The sequence below is a fragment of the Syngnathus leptorhynchus genome, chromosome 1, assembly GCF_054491065.1.
Source record: "Syngnathus leptorhynchus isolate UIUO chromosome 1, UIUO_Slep, whole genome shotgun sequence".
Classification (NCBI taxonomy): Eukaryota; Metazoa; Chordata; class Actinopteri; order Syngnathiformes; family Syngnathidae; genus Syngnathus; species Syngnathus leptorhynchus.
In genome coordinates, this window is record NC_141195.1 from 14,407,541 (window position 1) to 14,434,652 (window position 27,112).

General features: G+C 40.6%; 2 protein-coding genes across 5 annotated transcripts; one reads left to right on the forward strand and one right to left on the reverse strand.

Moving 5' to 3' along the window:
• Nucleotides 1–291: 291 nt before the first annotated feature.
• On the reverse strand, nt 292–9,374 carry wrap73 (WD repeat containing, antisense to TP73). Of its 2 annotated transcripts, none has more exons than XM_085911978.1 (13): nt 9,195–9,288; nt 8,658–8,737; nt 8,423–8,575; nt 7,956–8,072; nt 3,867–3,939; nt 3,329–3,432; nt 3,052–3,138; nt 2,011–2,145; nt 1,828–1,905; nt 1,645–1,747; nt 1,384–1,509; nt 1,089–1,295; nt 292–1,003 (listed from the first exon to the last, which is right to left on the reverse strand). In XM_085911978.1, the coding sequence occupies exons 2-13, from the start codon at nt 8,724–8,726 to the stop codon at nt 891–893; spliced, it is 1,365 nt and encodes a 454-aa protein (XP_085768104.1). In that variant the 5' UTR covers nt 8,727–8,737; nt 9,195–9,288; the 3' UTR covers nt 292–890. The 2 variants fall into 2 exon arrangements, with proteins under 2 accessions (XP_085768104.1, XP_085768096.1); XM_085911970.1 differs by having other exon boundaries at nt 560–1,003; nt 1,101–1,295; nt 9,195–9,374.
• Nucleotides 7,882–26,929, forward strand: tp73 (tumor protein p73). 3 transcript variants are annotated; one of them, XM_085911939.1, is made up of 14 exons: nt 7,882–8,215; nt 11,448–11,543; nt 12,198–12,348; nt 16,892–17,137; nt 21,517–21,703; nt 21,856–21,971; nt 22,367–22,476; nt 22,569–22,711; nt 22,836–22,924; nt 23,346–23,473; nt 23,571–23,719; nt 23,882–24,014; nt 24,862–24,955; nt 25,113–26,929. In XM_085911939.1, the coding sequence occupies exons 1-14, from the start codon at nt 8,184–8,186 to the stop codon at nt 25,512–25,514; spliced, it is 2,076 nt and encodes a 691-aa protein (XP_085768065.1). In that variant the 5' UTR covers nt 7,882–8,183; the 3' UTR covers nt 25,515–26,929. The 3 variants fall into 3 exon arrangements, with proteins under 3 accessions (XP_085768065.1, XP_085768074.1, XP_085768083.1); XM_085911948.1 differs by lacking the exon at nt 16,892–17,137; XM_085911957.1 differs by lacking the exons at nt 7,882–8,215; nt 11,448–11,543; nt 12,198–12,348 and adding an exon at nt 15,765–15,903.
• Nucleotides 26,930–27,112: the final 183 nt, after the last annotated feature.

Sequence of the window (27,112 nt, forward strand, 5' to 3'; positions counted from 1 at the left end):
GAATGGAAGGCATTTCAAAATGGACAAGAAATTGAAGCAAACAAATTAGTCTCTTGTATTTTTCCTGCAACTGTATGCAGATCATAGCTATAAGAGGGCTAGCACATATTTTGTCTATATATGGCAATTTTGTCTGGTTAGGTGTTTTCCCCCCAGTAGTGCTAATGTCACAAAGTTCCTTTGGGTTCAGATGGAATTCCGGACATAGATGAAGCTTTCTTGAGAGTTAAGCCTTGTTGGAGTCGCGTACCTTTATTGTATTGACTTCATCTCTTCATTCTTAATATACAAAATTATCATATAGTACTTTGCCACACATCAAATGCATAGAAAGCACTTTTTTTTTTCCACTCTTTCTTGAAAATGATAAATTTTGAAGACTCAGTATTTTTTTTCGTCCAAAGAAACCATTATGACGTAAGCTCTCCTTCAGGTCCTGTGATTCCACATAACAACTTGTACCTGTTGTGCATGTTAGTGTTTTCTAAGGCTCCTGCACAATATTATTATGCCAGAAGCCAGCTGTCCATCCACCTCTTGCATTGGTTTTAAAATTAACTGCAATGAAACACGTGAAATTATCTGTCAATTTTTATTCCAAATAATCTCATGACAAAGTACAAATGTTCAGAAAGTGAAAGCTTGGTCTGAGCCATCTACCTTCACAGTGTTCAGAACTATAATGTATTTACATGTATAAAAAACTTTTTTTTTATTTTTTTTATTTATCCAAAAGAGGAATGTCAAGTTTTCCAAAACATTCAGTATAAGAAACTTCAAGTAAATTGCGCTTGTGGAGCGGAGTGCTGAATTCTTCCCCATCAGTTCATTAAACTAGATTTCATGTTAATACATACTGGAACTGAATTTCAGTTCTGTGCCTGCTTGCATCACTTGTCCTCATTGCCAGTGTTGATGTAGCACAAACACAGATGGTCCTTCCCAAGCAGGATGAGAGGATCCCCATGGCAGTGCCAGATCAATGAGTGGACCTGGAAACCACCTGGCAGGACACAGACACCAAAGTAAGTTCAAGGAAATGTATTTACTTGACAGTGACACTGGGATGCTTTGTACGTTGTAATCACCAATCATTTTACCGTCGTCACTGGGAACTTGAACAGAAACGCATCCTGTTGGGGTCCACAGATAAATGTTTGTGTTGCCAGTGCATATCGCCAGCCGCGGACGTCTCGGGTCCCACTGGAAGCAGCGCACAGCCGACATCTGCTCAAGCACAGCCTCGAGGCTCATCTTCTGCATGTCCCACACCCAGATAACACTGGCCATGTTATCTGCGGTCAAGAGTGCACATGTTGAAAGCTGGGTTGCAGAATGCTTAGCGCTGGTAATCAAATACATAAGGTGAAAGTGATGCCTGACCATTTTTGGTGGCTAAATAGCGACTGTCTGAGCTGAAGGCCAAAGTAGAGACACCAATCTTGGGGTTTGGTCTGTCTGGGTCTGGTCGGACCACAGGCATTTGAGATGGAGCTGGGAGAATCTCATCTGGAGGGCACATGAAGAAAGTTGGTGATTACAGGAGAATGGGTTTCACTTGACCACAGAGTTGCTGTAGCCAAATGAGTAAAATACAAAGTATCGAATTGGTTGTTGTTCTATAACAGGCAAATACTGACATACATTTGCTTTGATTGCCAAAGTGGGTCGAGTCCATTGTTAGGTTGTGTAGAGAGAGTTCTTCATTGCCAGAGGCTGACCTTTTCTCCACCTCCTTATACACAACCTGGCAACAGAACAAGAAGCTTTGATTATAATTAAGCTCTTTGGCCTAGTGCTATAACAAGAATGACAGAAAATACTTGCAACTTTAGTGGTGCTGATGACTGCTGGGTGTTCAAACTGTGCAATCTTCTTCCACGTGATGTGGTTAAGAATGCGTACCTGCAATGTGTTTACAGTCACTATCAATACTATTTGGACATTTGGTAGAAATAAACATGAAGACGCTTCTATATAAGGTGTGACTTTCTAAATGTGTGTTCATACTTTTTCGTCATAGCTGCCAATGGCCAGGAACTGACTGCTGGGGCTCCAGGCCACACTCTTGACACCCAACGACCACTCGTAGGCGCTGTAGGTGAACAGCAAGCGGCCATCCAGAGAATACAGCAACACTTTGTACTGCCAAGAGAACATGCTCATGAGGCGTTGTGCTCACAACAGGATTGGAAAGGTGAGTTTGACATTCACATTTCTTCCCCTCTGAGAATTAGACCATTTACAAAAACAAAGTGGGAAAATAAAGACATACAGTACCGTGTAAAAACAAGGCAGTACAGAGACCGCCCATATATTTCTTGTTTGGCCTTTCCAAATTCAATATTTGCAGATTTTTTTCAGGAAATATATCAATGCCCTGGTGGCATTTGACAAGCACCTATGTCGAACTGAGGGGAGGAACATCAATTAGTTTTGGCTAAGAAAAGTGCTTTGCCACCATATTGTGTCATCTATAGGCAATTACAAACCTTCTTTAAGCTGGCATCAATGGAGGTCATGCAAGATAACGCATTAAGCATTTTGGATGGAAAAGTCAGCAAGCATGACAATTGCAGCTGTTAATACATTACAAGTTAGCCTACTGGGATGCCATTTAGCTAAAAAAAATATCCAGGGTTCTGTAATAGTTTTTATTAGTTCACGCTGGTTGTGTTTAAGCATCACAAGTTTGTACTTTTCAAAAACCAGGCAATAACCAATACTGCGATATGCTGTTATGTTCAGTGTCAACTCAGTTTTGAGTTTTAACATCTTGTCACTATGCTTTTACATGTTGATCGGAAGTTAACACGCCACCTTACACCCAATGCGGGACCTTTGCTTTTCAGGCAGGGCTTGGTCCCTTTCTCCCATGAATAGTGATGTTCACGTTTTACATGAAAGCACATGTCACTAATATCAAATTAAAATTTCAGGCTATGAGAAAATTCCTAAATCATCTGTTCCATTTTTAAAATTATACCGCAAGACTATACCATTATTAGCATGAGCCTGGCAATAGAGCAAGCACGCAACCCTAACCCTTACCTCCAGACAACTGTCCCAAACAGCCAGAACGCAGCCATTGGGAGACCACTCTAACCCCACAAGGTCCTGCGTCTCAGTCTCAAAATGCTGAAAAAGAATCATCATGATATATTTACACCTGAACTAACCAAGGTGGCAATAAGAACTGAGAAAGGTGCTAACTTCCAATGCTAATTAAACTAGAATGTAAATCCTGTTTGATTCGAGGCTAAGTTATAGTACCGTTCGGATAAAATTTGTAAATGGAGGAAAAGCCGAAGTTACGTTTTCCACTTACCCTGAGCAAGTGCCAATCATCGCACACAAACACACAAACATAATCTTTGCAGTCACGACGTTCCGCCAAGGCCATGTAACAGCCATCTCTGCTGAAATCAATACCTGCGGGTAAAAATGAACAGCGCAAAACAATCACTCAGAGTGAAACAAAATGCTAATCCACATAAACGTGATTTGACTTTCTGAAAAATTAAACGGTGACTTCCTATCGGGTGTTAGGACACTTAAGAGTGAAGTATCTGGGACTTATTATTTATGGCAGCTGAGGGGATGCTTAGGTCATGCAAGGGCACAAACAGAGATGGTAACACGCCACAATTTTTACCCAGGCTGTTGACAGGCCTGTTATGAAAAGCATGTCCCATTTACTGAGAGGGGCACAGCTGTCTGTAGGGAGAGGTAGACTTTTTATACATAGCCTGCGAGTTGCCGCAAGGTAAAGTACAGCATGTGATTCGTGAGCATGCTGCTGATCCCGTCCTCGGGTGCTTGTGGTAATAGACACTCATTACAACAAAAATGATTCTCATACTCACCCTTGTGACAAGCTTTGGGATTCTTGATGTAAGACACTGCTTTGGTGCACAGAGACCACACGGTGATTCTCAGCTGTCAAGGCAGAAGAAAAGTAACAAGGATGGCTAATCACGTCTAGTAAAAGTCATTTCTACATATACAAAAGGTCATTTAACGTCATTTCCAGACCGCTGATGAATTTTAAAAATTCAAGTGTGCCTCATTAATGTGTGTATCACTTACAGAAATATGAACATGAAGTCAGAGTATGAAAACATGGACAAAAACGTCTGAGCCAAACTTTAGAAGATGTACATGGTAAAGAACATCTAAGCTTGGTGCTTGGACAGTCCGTATATAGAAACCAGTCATTCATTTAGCATTTGGGAATGTTTGCAGCTTTCATCACAGCGTTTAAATGGACATTTGAACTGAGCCAGTGTCTGTCACATAAGTGGCCTAAAATGTCCACCCTGTTTGTTGAAGACATCCAGCTGTGCAGGTCCTCCAATAACACCCTAGTGCACACATCCTTAACATCCCATCATGACATCCAATGCCAATATTGCTCAAAACAAAAACACATTTGACTCCTCCACATACAACATTACAGATGTATATCAAAGCAATTACCTCAAATCGAAAAGAATTACATGTAACAGGCAACAATTAGGATGCATGGCAACATCCCAATATAGCCATAGTGCAATAACTCATGTGCAGAAAGAATAATTTGAGATGACTGCAAACTAAAGCAAACTTAATAGCAGCGACATGAAATTAAGCATGTAAGCAATTTGCGATTTACGCCTGGACAAGTGATTGAGAACAGGCAAGTGTATTTGCTGCAATATATTCTCATCTGTCAGCGGAGGATTAAAGCGTAAGCATTCCACATAGAAAGCAGTCTCAAACCGATATAGCCCATTTCTCTTGTTACAGCCTCATGATTCTATCAAGGAACTGGAGCCTCTTTCAGCCAACATACACAAGGTATGCGTGAGCTCTTGTCATCGTGGTCATGTCAGCATTTTAGCCCAGCGGCATTGGTGACAGGTTAGATGCTCGCGTGGCTCCGGCCGTACTAAGAACGCTGATCCGACCACGCCAATCCAAAAGCAATAACATGAGTTGAGTGAGCTTAATGATGTCAAAGGCTACAGTGGAGCAACACGCATTAGGTGAAGGTGGACCCGTGGGGATGGCTGATGATCATTTTACAAGAGATTAATACATGTTCAGAATGCAGGTGTTTTCAAGGTAGGAACAATCAGACCTCTGGAAGCTGTTATTTCTTTCCCTCTTCCAACAAAGTTTTGGGCTTGGCTGAACTGAGCAGCTCTAAGCTATCTCACCTCAGAGGCAGTTAAGAGCTAACACTCAAGATACACTCAAAAAGCAACTCGTAAGATACAGTTGTTGTGTGGCAGTCTTAAGAAAACTGGCACAGGTTTTATTTTTGATGGGATTCAAATTAATCTATAAGGCATTTCAGGATAGCATATTTAGAAAAAGTACAGTAATGCAGAAAGTCCCGGTTCAGTCTTTGGTCAGTCATATTTTACCAAAAGAATTGCCGATATAAGTGCAATAATGAAACGACACTTGACTAAAACACACACATGGCTAAGCAGCTTTACCGTCACATAGTCAGACAGACAAACGCATACAGAGGCACGATTCACACCACAAGCAGCTGTCCCTAAACAAGTTATTATAGCAGGCTGTTTATGAGTGGCACTGAAACTCAAGCCTGACACAAACACCCGTCTGGCACAGCCTTAATGAAACTTTGCTCAGGGGTGAAGGCAAGTTCAGTCGGCCCGTTGTCAAGACAGTATAGTAAGTGCGACTTTGGCTCCGTTAAATTCATTTCCAACTTGAGCGACAAAATGATGCTCTGTAAATAGTCAATCAAGTCTGTTTCTTATTGGGAGGCTTGAGTAAACAAACATCTGTGCAGACGGTGAGAAATATTGTGATGGAATACTGTCCTTCTATTTGGGAAAGTACGGTATCCATCAGACCTTTGTATAGAATTTTCAAAGGAAAAATAACATTCCTATCTACACTGTATGCAATGCTTACAAAGTAAATAACGTGACTTGAGATGAATTTCCATGTATATTATTGCTGATGGCTACAGCAGTTTTTTTTTTGTAATGTCCATCTTTTTATTTTACAGTTGGAAGATCCAGACAGACACAAAGCAGACCTGCGTGCCACAGACACATGCACCGCCTGCATTCGTTGGCCCTCCAGTCACAGTTGTGTATTGGCCCCATGACACCTGTCAAGTGATTCCCGGAGTCAGGCTCAACTTTGTATGCCACGAAGGGCGAGGGTCGCAGCTCCAGTATACGTATGTAAGCTCTCATCACTCGCACACCATGTGACGACTATGGAGTGAAATACCAAACGGCCGTCAGGAGTTGCAGGTTGGAATGAAAATCATTTTTGACACCTTCGTTGTTGGCTAGCAAACTTAGTTGGAGCTTGACTCGATAATATTTTCAAGGCAAATTAACTGTTTCTGGAATTATTCAATAGACTTTGGCAGTTTGACAGCGATTCGTAAAGTGTGGTACAAGTACCACTGATGGTCTGCGGGCTCACTCTAGTGGTACTCGGAAGACTCACTGACCAAGTAGGGTAGATTGTAATTATCTTCTCCACCGAAGACCGAAACTAAAAAACAGGAAGGCACACATCTTCCTTTATGTGATCAGGGGTCATGTCCTGTCTCAGGAGAGGATAGCACATTGGGAGCTGAGATGAGCAGCAATGGACCACTTTGCACAAACCAAAGTAAACAATGTTAATATACGTACAAGCATCTTTCGGGTAAAAAAAAATAAAAATCCTAGCAGTGATATATATGAACTTGTTCGAGAAGAGATTCCGGTAGTTTGTCATATATCACGGTGAGGATCTGCAAGCATGGTAATTTGGGGCAACATATCTCAGTCATTTTGGGGTTGCAAAGAATGAATCAAAGATAAATGACCCCCTGGCGAATCGACTGGCTTACCTATGCCAGAATTGCCATTTGTCAGACTACTGACGAATGTTGTATCCGGCTGACTACAGTGCTCACTCAAGTAAAAAAGGAGAATAGAAGTAATTTTGTCTTTTTATATTATATTTACATTCTTTATTTATTTGGTTTTATACATCATTGATTCAGAGAAATATAGAAAAGTGTAAAAAAATAAGACATCAAGCCCTGGTCTCACCTACAGTTCAGTTGTATAACTTTAAAGTTCAAAACATTCTCATTTGAATCTAATCTAAAAGAATAGTTAAGTTTTTAAAGAGACTATAAACTTTAAGAAATTAGGCTCTATCATTTTTATTCAACGTTTGTGCTAGAAAAATAAAAGAATATATTTTTAAGTTGGGCATAGTGCTTGTGTTCAAGCTGCCTAATGTTATAGCATCTTACAATTAACGGTTTTATTTTTGATCAAAGTTTAGCCTTACTACACTTCAGAATTTTAAAGTTTGTCAATATGGTGGTACTGGGAAAGCAAAGTATTTTTCTAAAAAAATACACTTGGTGTAAAACAAATTGGGAGCCTCTGTCTCAATATCACAGCATAAAACAAATTCACGTGGAAACTGGGAAGCTTGTATTTCCTCATGAAAAACACCAACATTTACTAATGCCCTGAGTTTATTTTCCAGTCACTCTTTCTAGTACTAAATACTCTTAAATGCCTTTGCTAAATCTTAAGGCACTGAGGCTCACTAATAGACCAACCCATACAAGCAATTTTTCGTCATTCTAATTTCTTGCTCCTTGATAATACCTACCTAGAGGCAACCATAAGACAACATTCGGATTACACCAGACCTACATGATGCAAAACATTTTTTTCCAGAGGCAATAAGAGCAATGTGACAGGATGCTAACAGTAGCAGTGCTCTGAAATCAAGCTGAATACATGCAGCAGGTGAGGGGGGGTGTTAAAGCTCTGGTGTCTGGCTATTTATAAGCCCACCCCCCTTACTAGTAGGCCAGCAACAGTGGAAATCAGACAAGCATATGCATAACACTGCATGCCCAAGAATGCATGCCCGCTGGCACGCACCAACTTGGCACTTACATGGAATTCGGTGGTGTTGAGAATGTGACGTCCATCTGGACTCCAGCGAGAAGCGACCAGTCCGATCGAGCCCTCGTCAATTTTACAGTGCCAGTCGGGCTGTTCCAACGACCACACCTGAAGAGAAAGACAGGGAGCGGGACAGCAGGATAACCATCACTAGTAATGAGACCCTTCACACACAGAGTGAATCTTCCTTAACTTCAATTCCACAAACTATTTGAAAACATGAAAGACTGGCGATGGATCCCCCTTCAGAGGTAAGACACAAGCCATGCAATCACAACAATTTCATTTCATTGTTAGAAATCAGGACCAAAACTGTCTTGGGAATACTTTACAGCTGAAAGAAGCAAAATAAACACACCAGCAACAGAAATGAGACATTCGCTTTCCTGTCTAAATAGAGTTCAAATACTGGCACCAGTAACTGTTGGAAGATTCACCGGCATCTTCTCACAGCCTACCTGCACCAGTCCTCTCTTGTACATGGCACACAAGATGAACTGAGAGTCAGATGACCATTCCATGTGAGATATCTGGTCCAGGCAGGTGTAAAGGTTCAGGATCTGCAGCGTGCTCATGTCCCGTACCACCAATCTGTACTGCACGCAGGTAGCCTGTAAAAATCATTTAGAAAAAACAAGACAATTAAGAGAATCTCAGTCCCACTGATGGTGAATGTAACACATTAAAACTTACTAAATATTTCCCATCTGGAGAAACTTTACAAAGTTGGTTGGATTGTTTGAAGACTTCTGAGAAATTCATGTCGAGGATTTCTAGAAAAGAAATTCTAGTTATGACACCATCAGTATTCAGATCCTGGCAATCTCGTCTGGCGGGGGTAATTCCAAAATTATACACGAGATGGGGACATACGCCCAAAAACTAAGAATTAGATACGGCTTTAACACTTACACAATAAACATGAGAACCATAACTCCAAAACAATCCGCACATGGGTCTAGCGTTGAAAGAGGTCAACCACATTACCTCAGTTTAAAAAATGTATAATCAGTAAAAAGCAACAGGTTTCGAACTGACTCGCCCCAAAAAATAATAGTTGTCAATGTGAGAAACGAAACTACTTCAAACCATAACTTAAATTGACCTTTTGTTTATTTGCCTACGGTATTCGTGAAGACATTCGCAGATTAACGGTAAACAAATCAACATGTCGCTAACGGTCAACTTCCACGTTAGCTAAACACGCGTCACCGAATGTAGTTTGCTAACCTGTGTTATTTTCAAAACCAAGATCGGAACATAATCGCTGGTACAGGAGACAGTCCGGCCTATTATGCAGTTTAGAAAAGTTAGCTTCGTCTGATTGTCATTAGCACACCGAAATAATCTCAAGAGCTGGTTTGTTTGTATGCGTAAGTGACGACACAAAAGTCTTGACCAATCAGTGGATCGCTGTCTTTTTTTGTGCATTATGGGAAATGTAGTTTCTGGTTCTTCTATTTCTTTTCTGCTTAAAGATATTAGGCCGACCTGTTATGAATGCGCTGACGCATCTATCTACACATGTATACTGCAAGACTTATTTTAGGTTTGTTCGAGTGCTGCTTTTAGGTATCCAAGATACATGTGTAAAAATTTTATTTGGTCTATTTTAATTGTTATACCACCGCCCAATTCCATCAACAAATATTCCCGTTTTTTTTACTGTGAAATATTTTTGTTCATAAAACACTGGTAAACCTATCATGAAAAAGAGCCAACAAGCATCCACCTGTGAAGATGGGGAAGGTTTCCCGCTTGTGAGCGCTCAAAACGCGCTGCCCACCGCCTCCCTTCTTCCTTTACCTCTGCCGAAGTCCTTAGGAAAAGCTCACAATTCCCAGAGCAGCATGCAAATCAGCTTCCATGTCCTTATCATTCTCTTCATTTTCTTTCTCCTAAAAGTCAATCCCCTGCTGTAGGCTATTCTTATCAAAGTTAGAGTTTGGTCGTTTGTTTTTCCGCGTTGTTTTTGTTATTGTGCTTTATATGGAGGCTGGGTCTCTGGTTATGTTCAACAATAAACAGACTCTGCACACAAGACAATTTGCATTGGATTGGGATAATAACACGCATCAGGTAGGCCATTTTATTTATTTTTGTTTGGCTGTAATATTGGCATAATGCCAAACTCTGTTTTAATAGTAGTTTTTTTCCAGTTCACAGGAAATGTCAGAAGTGCTCTAAAATAATAATTGTATCGATACAAAATTCTCAGCTAAACAATTTGCTGTCCTATTTTTGGCTGGCGGGTATTTTGTCATAATCAACATGATGCTTTTTGCTTCTTTCGACATTTGTCAGTACTATAATAATCGCCAATATAAAAGGTTTATTATCATTTTAACTGACAGGATTCTTCAACTGCATCAGATTTTATTGTGCCGTTCTTGCGTAATTTTGCCAAGGTGTATATTAATGATTCTAATATCCACGTTTGTTAATTTAAATAAAATCGTTCACATGGGGTTACAGAGAATTGAATACAGATGTAGCCTATAATTAATTTCTTTACATTTGGGAGTGCATACTGACTCATGGGAAGCAGTGCGTGGTTGTGTATTAGGTAAGTTGCCATGGGGGCTGTAACCCGGGAGTTGAGACAATTTGACATAGCCTACATCTGCCATTATGCTGCAAAATTGCGCAATCTGTAGGTAACAGAGGTTAGCGCAGGGACATAAATGAACTCCCGACTATTATTAATATTTTTATTACTATTATGACAAATGTATTAGTCCAGACTTTTAGACATGCAAAATAGAAATTTCCGAATGAATAAAAAAAAAAAAAACACGCACTTTCTCAGTACTTCTTATGTGACCCAAGGCCGAGACACGCTATCTGCAACTGTTAGTTCTTTCATCCGATTGATTGAAATTATTTTTTGTTGTTTTAAAAATGTCGATTTTTGTCGTGCATAAAATAGGACATCTCTCGCCTATCACTAATCAAAGTTTTGAATGCTTGAACAATGTTAACAGGGATGCTGATGTCAAATTAAATGCAAAATAGATGTTTCTTGCTGACATAATAATAATAAAACGTACATGATAATGTTAATAATAATAATAATAATAATAAGAATAATAAGAATAATAATAAAATGTACATAATAATAATAATAACTATAATAATTATGATAATAATAAAACACATACATACATACATACATACATACATACATGAAATATAGTCCTATATAGTTAAAAACAATTGGTCGCTTTAGTAACTGATGGCAGAGCACCATGTAAGGGTGTGAATCATTTTGGAGGAGGTTGTGATGCTGAGCCTCCTCTCACTGATGAGTTGGCTGGTCCAGGCACGCCCAGGTCCCCTGACACCCGGCATTGGTTCCGTGTGTGTGTGCGTGTGCGCACGCGCGTGTGTGTGCATGCATGCCTGCATGCGTGCGTGCGTGCAAAGTAATAGGAAGTCCTAATATGTACAATATGTAAAAAAAATTATTTGTGTGTTTCACAGGGTGATTTGCCCTTCGCCAGACTACCCAAATTCCAAAATGTCCCAGACCTCAGGGAATGAAGAAGGAGGCACCTTTGACCACTTGTGGAGCTCCCTGTGAGTGTTAGCACAAAGATCTCTACCATTTCAATTTTAATCATGTACAATCAACTTAAATTCACACAATGTTGTAAAATGAGATTTCATAACCCCAATGATCTAGCTTGTTCACTGTTGCACCAGATATTGAGATAAGTTTGAGCTCAGCACCCCATCATGGACGATAATATTTTTGAGAATATTTTAAATATGCGCCCAATATGCGTTGACTACAAAGTTTGCAATAGCAAAGGTTGGAGGAACAAGCTTGACCAAATTGGCCCTATTCACATTTAACCGCATTTTGTGATGAATGCCAAAAAGACTGTCTTTATGGAAATACAAAGACTACGTTTTGATGGAGGTTTTTGGCCAGATATTATTTTAATATTTTCTACATACACAATCTACTTCACATTTTTTTTTTTCTGTGTTGCAATACAAGTGATTTCTTCCAGTAGTGTTGAACTAATCTGCATAACAGTGCTGTGGTCAGCAATTATTTCTTAATGTTTAAGGTCAATTGATTATCCACCATCTATTGGTCCCTCATCATATTTCAAGGTTTATATATTTTACTAAATCGGCGATCAGTAATCAGTTTCTCTTTGACAATTATTCTTCTCATACATACATCAGTGCAATTTCATTTTTAGTCTATTGTGCCTACAGGGAGCCTGACAGTACCTATTATGAGCTCCCGCCAGGCAGCCAAGGAGGTGAGCGTCCCGTACCTTCTACGAGTACTTCAGGGAACCGTGGCAGTACTGCTGAGGTTTCCATGGATGTCTACCACATGAGGGAGATGAATGACAATGTCATGGTAGGAACCAGTTGCAGAATTGCACTCGGGTTTTTTTCTATTGTGACCACACATCCCTCAGTCCACACCCACCACCGCTGCCACACCCCACCACACAACACCAGCTTTTTATGGAGTCTTTCACTTTTCCCTCCAGTGTTCCCTCCAAAGATGATTTCCCTCTCTTGTGCTGCCTTTTCCCTCTTCTTTGTGTCCCCACTGAGATTCCTGAGAGACTGTGTGTGTGCGTGCGTGCGTGTGTGTGCCTGTGTGCGTGCGTGCGTGCGTGTGTGTCTGTGTGTGTTGGGCAGGGCTAATTAAAACTGAGCCAGGGATACCCTTGCCGAATCACCGCAGAGCCATCTGTAGACTGATGTGTGTTAAATCCACTGTCACAGATATTGACCTAGTGAGTCAGAATTTGCAGTTTAACAGAGGCCATGACATTGATGGATGCACCTCGATTGACAATTTCAATGCAAAACAAATATTATTGATTGATATTGACATTAACACATGGTATCTTGCTTTTAGATATGTAAGTTCACATGTATTGGTTTGATTGAGTGTTTTAGTAGGCAAGTCTGGGCCTGCCTGGCCAGTTAATGAATACTCATGACAGATTAAAAAGTGGGAGAGGCTAGTGTTTGTTGTTGCAAGGCTTGTTGTGGAGGCCCATTCAGGTGAGACATATCAGGCAATGTTATACATCCTCCATCAAGATCTTGGCCATAAATGGTTCTTGCAGAATGTCTGCTCCTATTAAATTGACATTTACTTGATTCTGGCACTATGTAAATTTTTATGGGGATGCTTTTTGATTTTTCCGGATTGCTAAAATGCTGTGTGCGCAGGTAAGTGGGAATAAGTTTTTGTTTCCATTAAATTTGTAGTGGACATAATTCTTTTGTGTATATGTATAAGAGAAGATATTTCTATCTTCTAACACTTGTGTATTTTTGTACACAAGCATGGGTTTTCTGGATTGGCCAGTTTTATTTTAATATATATACTGTAGATAACAACACAATGGGGCGGAATGGTGGGGAAATGGTTACCACATCGGCTTCACAGTTCTGGTGTTGGTGGTTCAAATCAGGACTTCAGTCTTCCTGTGGGAAGGTAACATGTTTTTTTGTGCTTGCTTGGAGTTTCTCTGTGTATACTCTATTGTCTCCCACATTTCAAAAACATGCTTGTTATATTGAGGAAAGATCTACAGTTTTCCATCAATGTGAATATGAATGTGAATTGTTACTAGTCTATATGCTCCGTGATTAACTGGCAACCAATCCGGGACATAGACTGTCTCTCACCCAAAATCAGCTGGGATAGGGTCAAGCTCACCCCCAAACCTTGTGACGATAAGCGGTGTATACATTTGCAAAATGGACATGTAAATCTGACGTGCAAAAAAATGCTGGTCTTCTTTCCCATGTCCATGCTTGATACTTAATAATCTACTTTAATTTCGACTGTTACCTAATATTACCAAAAGGGGGCAGAAAAGTCCCCAATGCCTTGTTACATTCTTCTTTCATATTAGTAAGGCTTGGATTGTATCCATACGATGGCACTGATGTCACTTTTTTTTTTATGTCATACTATATGTTGGGGATGCTACTTCCCCAATTGCAGTAAAACAAGACAAAAGCAAGGGGAGAATGTTTCAATCTGCTGCCTATTGCAGGTATGTCCAAACCCAGTCTTCGAGAGCCGCTGTCCTGCATGTTTTAGATGTCTCCCTCCTCCAACACATTCCCTATCATTTGAATCAAATGTTTTGGAGCAGGGAGACATCTAAAACATCCAGAAAAGAAGCCTTTGAAGACTGGAACTAGACATTTCTGGTCTAATATGCTTCATTCATCTTGACAGGTGAGTGTTGCTGTGGATGGACATTCTCCATTTCTAAACGTTTTTAGCCTTTTAAGGATCATCTCTGAGTGGCAGCAAGTAAAACGACTGCCCATAGGCGACATTACATATTGTTTGTTACACACAGGCGCACGCACACACACACACAAACATCCACACGTACTTGGTCACACAATGGCGTCAGAGGTTGTGGCTCTGTTTCAACTTGCTGCAAGTGTAGACCAAGCACACTTGTGTGAACATATGCTTGTGTGATTTGTGCGCACGGTTGCATGTTTGTGTCTTCTCACATACACTTCCTTGGCTCACCTCATTGCCTCGGACCACAGAGGTGGATTTGAAAGGCAGTAAACAATCAGGTGTTAGACTTGGAAGAATACTTTTATCACACCATGTTGCATACTAATATTATAATTTGGGTAAAACTTCAATCCTTCCATCATCCTTGTTGCAAATTAGTTCATGTCATAATTAAGTACATTGGATTGATTCTCATGTGGTGCAGTTCAATAATACAACATTTTAAAATTTAAATCATCATGTAATTTTCTTTCTTTTAGAAACTTTTTGACATTGGGTCTCCAAAGTGTTTTTGCCTGAATTGTGTGACTAGCGAGTGTATGTTGCACATCTTGTCCTGAGTCAATAGATCCACATATCCACGTGTGCATACACCCTCTCATCATACAGTTTGCGTTAATTCTGGAGCATTGACCCGTCTCTTTGCTCACATCTGATAAAACGCGACAGGAGAACAAAATGGACTGTACAGAATCCCCATATGCTCCTCTGTCTCCAGTTTTTGTTGTGGCGAATTCAAAACAAACAAAGAGAAAAACATCACTCTTTTTCAGTCTGTAAAAAGCATCACGTGTTTACTTGAATATTAGATTTGGACTTTGACCAAATTGTCATGATATTATCAACTAAACTAATACAATTTCCCCCACTTACAATGTCTACAATGTATATGACTTTCTGAATGAATAATCCATCTTTAATTCTTATTGAATTAAAAGAACATTTATTGCATATGTCACTGGTTGTTTTAATTTGACATTTTTCCCCCATATGAAATACATTTATTTGATGAGATTATTAGATTGAAGACCTTCAAAATTTCAAAGTGTGCTCATTCATTGGTGTAATGATATATGCGAGTGTGCAGTATGTGTAATATCAAATTTCGATATCAAAATGCTCTCTCTCTCTCGCTCTCTTGCTCTCTCTTGCTCTCTCTCGCTCCCTTACTTACTCACATACACATGCCCAGACAGTGTTTACTTAGCTCAGGCCTTCACAAAGTGTTTTGTAGCGTGCATCCACATGTGTCCCAGCATTGCAGTCTATGTCCAGACATGCCATAATTAGAATGCTGTACCTTTTTTTTAGGCTCCCATCCCTATTTCCCGCTCTCCTCTCCCTTGTCTGTCTGTTTCTCTCTCACACTACACACACTCATCCTCACCTTTGTCCTGCCTCTACATATGCGTGTGTGCGTGCCTGTGTGTATTGTGTGTGTTTGCAAGAGCAAGAGAAAGAGCAAAGAGAGAGACAGAGACAGAGGGTAACTGATGCGCACCTCACTTGAACTACATGCAATTGTCCTCCACTCATTTTGCTCTATTTGGACGTCCCGGACTGAAGTGTTCGCACATGTGGCTAAAACTTTAGAGGATGTACTACGTGAAAAAGAAGGTAAATATTCCTAGTTTAAAGTTTTTTTTCTACAAGTTGACAGCAGTTGACATGTAAAAGTATGTTTTTACTATTTCTAGTTAGTTTGCAATATGTTTAAATTGAAATTGAATAGCAGCAGTTATTGCTTCTCTTGCAACTTACTGCCACTATGAGTGTTTTTTTTTGATAGACAAATTGATTGAATGAGCACAAGGTTGGCTTGATTGACTTAAGATCAATTATTAAAGATGGGTCATGCATAAGTTTGAAGAGCTGTATGACTTTGTGTAGCGCCTCAAAAGGGCCCTAATAGTGCGTGTGCATGCACTTTGACATGTGACACGAGACGCGCCTCAGAGCAATGACTCTTACTTCTCCCCAAACACTGCAAAGGGGACGAGAGAGGAGTGGCGAGTAATTAGACAGTACAGATTAGACTGATGTTTTACAAGTTAACCCACATAGCCCCAAGGTGGCAACTGTGCGGATTGTGCTGCAACCACGACTGACTCTCACACGCAAAATTGTCGCGTAGTTTGACGTGAAGTAACTGATCACACTGCTGAGATGTTGTAATTGTTACTCTCAAATAGGAATCAACTGTTTGCAAATTTAATTGCAAAATGGAAAGAAGCTATTGGATTGCCTATTGTTCATCAAGTTTGCATTGTAGCGCCTACTAGAGGGAAGGAACCGGAAAAGGTGATGTCTCTGATTGAGCTTATGGGCGAGTACTAATGTTGTGTATGAGTGTTTGAGTGGTTATATTTGATAAATGTACAGCTACCTATCTGGCCAATGGGTTCAACAAACAAGAAGTCCAGTTGCCACAGTTCAACCTTTGTGAATGACTGAGAATCTACACAGCTTTATAGCACGTTGAAACTTGAGCTCTCTGCGTGACTGCAAGCCGCTGTCTCTCCAGCATCTCTACCTGTGTCCTGCCTCTGTCTCTCTCCTCCCTCTTTACCTCCCTCATTCTCTCCTCTGCTCTTCTCTTACCCAGTCCCAGTATAACTTGCTCAGCAGCAGCATGGAGAGTCTGGGGAGCAGGGCCAGGCCCGCCAGCCCCTACAGCTCGGAGAACGCCTCTTCGGCCGTACCCACCCCCTCGCCCTACTCCCAGCCCAACTCCACCTTCGAGGGCCTGTCGCCCGCCCCGGCCATCCCCTCCAACACTGACTACCCAGGACTGCACACCTTCCAGGTTTCCTTCCAACAGTCCAGCACTGCCAAGTCGGCCACATGGACAGTGAGTACACGCATTCTCGATAAGCCTCGGCGTGCTTTCTTCATCTATTCTTTTTTTCTCTTCTGCTTTGCCACTATGCACCCACAAACACATGTTCGCTCAGACACCCACCCGTACACGGATGCAAACACTCAAGCGAGCACATGTGCAGGCTTGTCCTTTGCAAGACGTCATAATGGACTATCCAACGACAACTCTAAAGTGACAAATTGCTTTTCAGGACTTGATATTGCAAGAATCACATGGTTCAATCATCATTGCATCTTTTTTTTTTTAAATCAAGCAGCACATTTCTTTTGATCTTTCATTGATGTTTGTCTTGGTTTGCTTAAATCCAGTCCATTTGTCATACAAAGCAATCTTTATTTTATTTGTTACTTGGATGCCCAAATGCAAGGATGTCAAGGGTCGTGATGACTTATGGTATCGAAATATTGTTTGTAATATGCAATTTCCCCTCCAAGTTTTTTTTACAACATAAACTTCACAAACTATGGAATACGGTGCCAACCAAATGCTTCTGTCCAATTTACTCTGTTAGTTAGGAAGTGTGTTGGTAGCTGGGAAAGGTTGTTATACCTGTAAAAAGTAATTTTATTACAGATATTTTGCCCACATGAAAAGAAAATAAGCAATTTAGCAAGAAACAGGAAGTCAGCATTCTTTGTTTGCTTCAGTGAGGCTCCCAAAAATGATTTAGTGGGCAGGATCTGGCCCCAGTCCTTGAGTTTCCACACCAAAAACTACAAGAGTAGTAATATATTGAATATGTAAAACTAGTAATTGGTAAAAAAAACAAACACACAATACTTTACAAATATTCACATTTACCCGAACTTAATTCAACCACAATTACGTAAAGTTTCTTACCTGGCTCACACACACACACACACACACACACACACACACACACACACACACACACACACACACACACACACACACACACACACACACACACACTCGCCCATAGTCCCGTGAACTCTGTGGAAAGGTGTCACCTCCGCCTGTCACACATTAGACCTTCTTAAAAAGAGAAACGGGATACAAACTGCACTTCCATCACTCCGCTTGTGTCTGTTTGAGGGGCTCCTCCATGCCTATGTTTGCTGGAGGCAACCATGCATGGTGGGCTTCTTCACGCAGCTCTCAGTGATGTAAGAAGATCCCTCCGTCGACCTAAGAGTGTGACCTTTAACCTGCTGCTTTTATTCTGCTGTCTCTCTCTTCCTCCGGCCTTAACCCACTTAAGCCTGTCGGCTTAAGCGCCATGAATTTCATTGTAGCCTGTCCTAAAAAAACAGTTTTCAAATTTCCTTTAAACTTTATTGCCCAAGGCGAGTGTCTTTTCACACTTGAATGTGCAAACCACATTGATGTGTTCTGTCTGTAGAAACACTGCAACGTCATTTAAAAAATGGTGACAAGCCGTTTTACAAGATGCTTTGTAATCCGTCCCACAATTCTTTCATTCTTTAAGGTCTTCCAGTAATCTTCACAAAGAGAAAAAAAATCCAAACTTATTGCTAACAAATAGAAACCCTTTGTTAAATCTATCTGAACTCCTTCTCCCTTTTTTTTTACTCGTGCAAAAAAAATTATCTGAATCTATCAATTTTACTTTCCAAATATAGTGTACAGTGTGAATGTTTTTTTTTTCATCAGCTAGGACAGAAGTCTGAAATAAGCTGAGAATTTTAAACTCTGAGGAGTGAGTAGTGTGCATGAGTGAAGATAATGATGTTGAGGCAGCAGAATAAATCAAAAAATGAATTAACTTTTCACATTTATATTCTTGTTTAAATCATCTGACTCCGGCCGCACATGTAATGTATGGGAGGCTGCTTTTACATTTTGTTTACCCCAGATAAACTGCTCAGACAGGTGTAAAGTTGGGACTGTGGTTGCTTTTTCTTAAAGTGCTCTACTTGTAACAAACTCATTCTAGAATCAATATATTTATGGTATGCAGCATTTAGGAGACTATGGGCCCTATATCGTGTCCAGTGCAAGTTTATCGCAAAGTGCTGTCTGACTGTGTGCAGTTTTCTTTCTTTTGGTATTCTCGTAGACAGGCTCAGTTAGAGAACTGACTTGAATCTCAGCCGCTTGTAGCACATTCCCTCTTTCCCTTTAAATTTAGTGCAAGTGAGGCATGCGGTCTACATTGGCGGAAGGATAACAGAATCGGCTTTATAAGGAACTGCAAGCTCTCCACTTGCGGATGGTGCAATGTTGGCTCGTATATAGTGGGCCTTTCGCATCAGTATGTGTAATACAAAATGGATTTGCGTTTGCAATGAATATGCATTCAATGGAGTCATTTCCACAATAGTACAGATGGTTTGATGTTCATACACTATTGTTATATTTCTTTCCCAGCACACATCAGCAGAGCCTAGAATCCGTCTGTTATTTTCCGGATCAAATCCAAAATTGTGTTATACCATCTACGCCACAACTTTGACCTGGTTTCACTTGGTCTAAACCCTAGCCTTGTCTAGAAACTGTCTGGTGCGGCAAAGGCGTGTAGTAGAAAATGGAAAGATGTGCCAATTTTCACAGAGTTCATGGGCATGTGTGTGTGTGTGCGTACGTGCGTGCATGCACGTGTGTCTGTGTGTCTGTGCGTGCATGTGCATGTGCATGTGCATGTGCATGTGTGTGCGGATGTGAGTGCGTGTTGCGGGGTGATAGGGGGAACTGGATGTGATGCGTTAAGGGGTATATGCTCCAGCATGTATTGCAAGGCGGCTTGTCAGAAGTCGCTTTTCCCGGCTATTAGTTCTTCTCCGTTAGGACGCAGGTCCCTACATGCCCCTGCAATGCATCTCCCTTATTCTTACCAAGCATCATCTGAAATGTGAACATTGTTGCTGATGCTCTCATGAACATCTAAAGAAAATTGAACTTTTTAATTCGTTGTCTCTTCATAAATACTGAGGATAAAACATGATTCATCGAATCATCCTTATCTGAAAGTTGCAAATTGTAACTTTCTGACCTCAAAGCTGTTTAATAGTTTGACAGAAAACTCAACACTGAGCAGTTTATCGAGCTTCATTTTAGATCTTCAAATTATTCATGAAATATTTGTCTGTATAAGGAAATGTATTGATGTCCCTTATCGACATGACAATAGAAATTTGTGGAATTAGGTTATTTGTCACCGGGCAAGTTGTTTCTTGTGTATATGGATGGTGATCAAACAATTATCACCCTGTTCCCAGAAGCTTGTCAGGACCTGCCTTTCGTGGACCACAGTGTGATGACATACCCTCAATACTGCAAAGATGGTTGGCATAACACCAAATATGTATTTTGACATCAATTTGGAGATGATTTTTTGCAACAGCAGAAATTGCCTTCTCTCAATGAAAATGATAAATCTGTCAATTCCTTTTCACTCTCTCTGGTCAGCACCATCCTGTCTTTGTTCTGAGCTGAAGTTGTTCTAGCAACGAGAAGTGGCTTTTATTAATGCAGCTCTTCACTTTGAACATTGATGCAGGCTATTTCATGTGTTGTTGGTGTATGTGAACACCAGGCAGGATGGTGGACAAGTCGAGACATCTCCAAAGGCATCTGAATCCTGAAAGATTGAGGGGAAAAAAACACACAACTTTTTCATGCACTTAAAGATGTTTTCTCATCATGATGTAGTCATTTGGCTTGTTAATTTATCCACGATCAATTAGGAAAAAAAACGCAGGAAAGCTCAATTACAATCTTGTTGTGACCACAGCATATAGTAGTTGACAATATTTTCGTAGGATTCATAGTATTATAATAATTGGCCCATTCATCGATTTTATATAGTGCTTATCCTCATTATGAAGCCTGTCCTAGCTATAAGTACATAATAATAATCATCATCATTTGAGAAGGTGGGGTTGTTAAAACGTGTCAGGACAGGCCGGGGGGCCGTTACGTGGTACACAGGCATTTTCATTGCCTTCAGTGTTGATGACCGTGTGTGTGTGTGTGTGTGTGTGTGTGTGTGTGTGTGTGTGTGTGTGTGTGTGTGTGTGTGTGTGTGTGTGTGTGTGTGTGTGTGTGTGTGTGTGTGTGTGTGCACGTGTGTGTGTGTGTGTGTGTTGTGGAAAAAAAGAGGTGGGGGCAACTTAGAGTGCAGTGTGTGCATTTCTAAAGGCTTAGTAAAGGCGTCACTGCAAACAACATGACAATTTGCCAAGAAAGAAATCACTCTTTCCCAACTGGGAGCCTTGTTAGTAAAATTTGCGGTAAAAGACAAATCTCTTAGTGAACACTTTTGAAGTGATGCACTCGTCTTAATAGGCTGGGATTAATAGGACCTCGTGACAGGGTTCTGATCACTTATTTGCCTCTCACCGTGTGCATGTTCTTTGCTTCCCTAGTACTCCCCTCTGTTGAAGAAGCTCTACTGTCAGATTGCCAAGACGTGTCCCATCCAGATCAAGCTGTCTTCCTCTCCTCCCCATGGAAGCATTATCCGCGCGATGCCTGTCTACAAGAAGGCCGAGCATGTGACCGAAGTAGTCAAGCGTTGCCCCAACCACGAGCTAGGCCGAGAGTACAATGACGGTACGGCCACCCAATCTGAATAACTGAACTGCAGCATTGACTCCCTTTCTCCAAGTGTGTATGCAGTTAGTTGTTTCAGATGCAATTCAGATCCAAGAATCCGAATTAATTCATCAATGTGATGCTTCATGTTTTATTGGCTGGTTGTTCAGGTCAAGCAGCCCCAGCCAGCCATCTCATCCGAGTGGAAGGGAATAACCTCTGCCAGTACATGGATGATCCAGTAACAGGCCGACAGAGTGTCTTTGTTCCCTATGAGACTCCACAGGTATGTGCTTCTTTAACAAACATTAGCATATGATGCTAATTTAAGGTTTTTGTATGTTATTTTATTTGTACCGCTGACTATGTAGCACATCTTCCTTAATATGTTGGAGCTCAATACAAGCTTCAGGATACGTCACATTTGTGGGTTAATTGGAGTTTTGTTTCTGTACAAAATGAAGTATCCAAATGACATTCATTGTCTTAGAAAATAACCAAACCAAAAGCCGCTTCCCTGAAATTGAAGGGCTCGACAACACTGCCCTCTAAAGGTTGGCTTACCACAAGTAGTGTCAAATTGGAATTTGACTGTGCTATAAAATTGTAATTCCTCTAAATAGATTTCCAACACTTTAAAAAGGTGTGCTGGACAGTTTGATTTATTAGGGTGTCTTGCAGGTGGGGACAGAGTTTACCACCATCTTGTACAACTTCATGTGCAACAGCAGCTGTGTGGGCGGCATGAACAGGAGACCCATCCTTGTTATTATTACTTTGGAATCAAGAGAGTAAGTCCATCTTTTTCTAATGTCAGCTGCAGAACAATGAGTTGATCTTTACAAGCTGATCGATTACCACTATCCTTCCAATAACTTTGTAGTGGACAAGTATTAGGTCGGAGATCATTTGAAGGCCGGATATGTGCGTGTCCTGGTCGGGATCGCAAAGCAGATGAGGACCACTTCAGGGAGCAGCAAGCCCTGAATGATAGTGGGACAAAGAATGGCAATGCCAATAAGCGCAGTAAGTTATTGTTGTCATCTTGTTGTCATAAATAACAATAATAATAATAATGCATCATGTTGGTTGTTGAACTAACAGGACTGAGGAATGTATTGAAGCTACTGTATGTATCTGTCGTCTACAGATTTCAAACAGAGCCCACCAAATATTTCCAGCCCAAATGTTAACATTAGGAAGCGGCGGCATGGGGATGAGGAGATTTACTATATTCCTGTAAGTGCTTTTTTTTATATACAGAATCTGCTTGGGAGAAATATGCTATATTGTTGTCACACTTGAAAATTCAGAAACAAACAATGGAGGCCAAACATAGTGACAGGATGAACAATTAAATGCTCTTCCACTAGAATGGCAGAAAATTCCACCAGTTGCCATTCAAACAACAGAAAAATCATTTGTCTTCACCTAAACAGGACCAAATTTCCATTTGTATTTAAATGGAGACATGCTCAGCATTATTCCAATACATATATTTTTTGTAATCTTTTTGTTTGGTAGCATACTGTCAAATTTTCTAAAGTAGTCAAAATAAAGGTTAGGAAACACTGTCAGACAGATGTTTGTATAAACCTTTAACAACAAAGCTATTTAAAGAAAATAATTGATAGCAAATACTATTGGTGTGCGTGTGCAGGTTCGTGGTCGGGACAACTTTGAGCTGTTGATGAAGATTAAAGACAGTTTGGAGCTAGTGGAGCTTGTCCCTCAGCCACTTGTAGACTCCTACAGGCAACAAACACAACAGCAGTTGCTACAAAGACCGTAAGTTATACTTGCTCTCATACTTACTGTGATGACACGACTTAGTCAGACATTTCTCTTTATCTATCTGTGATTTTTTTTTTTTTTTTTTTTGCAGAAGCCAAATAGCACCACCCTCTTCTCCATTGTCAAATATGAACAAACTTCACCTGCATGGAGGTCTCGGTAAATCCCAGCCAACCAACCACATGGCGGGGCAACAGCAACAGCACCAACCCACTAGCCACACCCCCATGGCTCATATGAGTGAGTGAAAATGGTCAATAATGCTTCGAAAAGTAATCAAGATTCTAAAGAGAACTTATCCAGTGGTCTCATGCAATTTGTGATTTAGATGCACATCTCAGTGCTTTTGTCCATATGATATGCGATATTCATTCCATTGCTGTGACTTGACTTGTCTTACAGGCCACAACATGCTCAACAGCCACCACATGCAGTCTAACGGTGACATGAACGGTGGTCACGGCAGTCAGACTTTAGTGTCTGCTTCACACTGCAGCCCACCCCCTCCGTATAACCCTGACCCCAACCTTGTCAGGTACCTCACCCTCCAATGAAACTCCTCAATTTCCCTCATGTCCGACAATTTGATTGCTTTAACGTTGGTGTCTTCCAGACAGCTACTTTTGCCTATCAGTGTTTGTGCTGAAGTGATGATTGTTATTTTGACTAAGGTTTTATGTCCTGCAAACGTATTGTAGCATGTGTAGCCAGCCATCATGGCTACTGGTGTCGTTAATGGCCCACTGGAAAATTGGCCTGTGCTTTGAAAAAAAGACTGTTGGTTAAATTAGTAAAGCTGATCGCTGTGTTTGATCGAAAATGGACCTGCACAGTGTAAGTGTGTATGCCTGTACACGCAAAACTTTCCAGAAAACATTCTCAAAGAAACGGTCAAGCCTTTCTTGAGATAGAATCAGAAAAGATGATCAAAAGGGAAGCTTTGTTTTATCTACTTGGGCAGCCAAGCTGCAAATATCGTGTCATGTGTAGTTGTCAAGCCATTTTGTGTACTACCATTTTCGTATTCACATTGCACAAGACAACATTTCATCCTTTTAATGTTGTAAATGCTCTTTTGACACGTATTTTTGTTTTCCTGATATCATGTGTGAATGCACTCATTTTTTACTACCACCGACTTTTTATCTTTTGTAATTTTTCATGCGTAACATTTTCCCATCACTGTATGTTGCCCAAACATTTATATTTTATGTATTTATAATAAAGAATCTTCATCAAAGCAAGAATGGCCTAATGAATCATTGATATTTAAGTGTGCTTTTGATTTCACATCCTCCATATTTGTCAAAGTGGTCACTAGTTTTGTCTTCTCAATGTTAAACAATTTAACCTGGACTGTACTTTCTTGTATCCCCATGCAGCTTTCTAACCAGCCTTGGCTGCCAAAACTTCATTGAATACTTCACCTCTCAAGGCCTCCAAACTATCTATCATCTCCAGACTCTCTCCGTGGAGGTAACAATTCTGTAACTCTCATTTCTTTCCTTCTTGAATTATGAAATTGTCATGTTTGTCTCGATCACGGCGGCTTTTACACTTGTTTCACCATCTACTGGACATATTTTACACTTGTTTTTGAATCATTTCCACTTGCCACTCACTGTTTCTCCAGGAATTAGGCGCCCTGAAGATCCCAGAGCAGACTCGTATTGCCATTTGGCGAGGACTCCAGGACATGAAACAAGGCTCTTCGCTCCAGCTGCCTGCCTCCTCGCACCATCACGACTACCACGGCCAACAACTTCTCCGCTCCAGCAGCAACATGGCCACCACCACCATGGCCGCCATCGGGGCCGCCAGCGGAGAGCTGCAACGTCAACGCGTCATGGAGGCCGTGCACTTTCGCGTCCGCCACACCATTACCATACCCAATAGGTCGGGTGTCGTTGGGACTTCGGGGATGGTGGCGGGGACTGACGAGTGGGCTGACTTTGGTTACGACATGCCCGACTGCAAGGCGGCACGCAGCAAGCACCCCATAAAGGAGGAGTTCATGGAAAGAGATGTTCACTGATCCATCCCACAAACAAGTCCCTGCTGTATTTTGCCAATGTTCTCAGCAACAGCCTTTTCAAAGACTGCTACTACAGGATGAGTGAATGCGATTCCATAGGCATTACTCCGTGTTGCTTTATTGGATAGGCATTGTTATCGATGTGTATTCGTGAAACTTAGACAGAACACCCAAGTCGGGCATTGCAACCATTTATTCAACAATTGATTGTCCTACTGTGAAAATATTATCGGCCCTTAGTGATTGTGCACATGCTTCAACAGTATTTTATCTGAACATCAGTTATGTGTCATCCTGAACGGCGCCCCTGTTTACCATGACGCCAGACAAGACAGTCGCTTTTATGTCCTTCCTCTTATGCAAAACCTTGCTGGGCAAGGTCTTCCTATGTTAATGCGTGATGAGTGTCTTCTAAGTAACTTTACGGCACTTCTTTGTGAATATTTAACTGCAACATTCCAGTTTTGTTTCAGGACATCATGCACAAATTATTATGGTGCACAAAATGTGTCTCAAATGTGGCTTTGTTGTTGTACATATGTTAAACTGGTCAAGGGAGGAGCACTTTAATGCTTTAAAAGTCAAACCTTCAATTTTGTGTTAAAAGTGCGTGTGATCAGTATTAAGATGTATATAGGGACAATTTTGATAGTCTTGTTTCTAACTGTGTAAAGTTTATTCAGAAGTGTAACCAGTTATCTGTTGCTGTTCGTTGTTCAATCTTTTCTATGATTAGGGTCAATGTTTTTCTTGTTAAGTGTAGATGTAGAAATACTGTGATTGTCTCCATGTGATGAATGCAAAGTTATCAACACAAAAGCAACTTGGTTTGTTTTTGAGTGCCATTAAAACTGGCTGTGGATAAAGCAAAGTCTTAACAATGTCGTTAAATTGTACGTGTTTGGTTTATATTGATTAAATCAGTGATTCTTCATCAGTGGGATGTGTGCGCTCTAGTGTACGCACTTTTAAAATGTTTTAACTGTGATTAATGTGACATAGCACAGTTGATGCCATGTGCGAGCAAATGTATTATGTCTCCTAATAATTTTGTTTATTTATTTTTGTGAAAAGGGAAGGTGCGAATGGAAAATCTTGAAACCTAATGACGATTTATAATTGAGCTGCCACTGATGCCTTCTTTAATACGGATGTTACATTGAATTATTTGCTAATGGGTGGGGAATGCATTTATTCCCCCTCGATTTGACATGCATTTGTTATCGGTAATTTTGCTGCCTGTTCAATTTTTTAAGGTCACCGGAGTTGTGTTGTGTTGGCTGGTCACATCGATACCTTAGGTTCCTACCCCAACTTTTTTAAATTCATCTAAGTACATAACATTTGCATTTAATTCTAGAGATGTTTTAAAGTACCACTCTTATGGCTTATGAACAACATATTTGAATGAAAACATTTACGTACACATTTTTTATTCCCTACATGCAATGTTCAAATATACCATTTAGGAATAAAACATGTTTTCTTTTACATAACATCCATTCTCTGCACCACTCATCCTGTTAGATCTTGGGGTGCTGGAGCCCATCCCCAGAAAGGCGGACTTGTGTAACTGGTCGCCAGTCAGTAGACCAGCA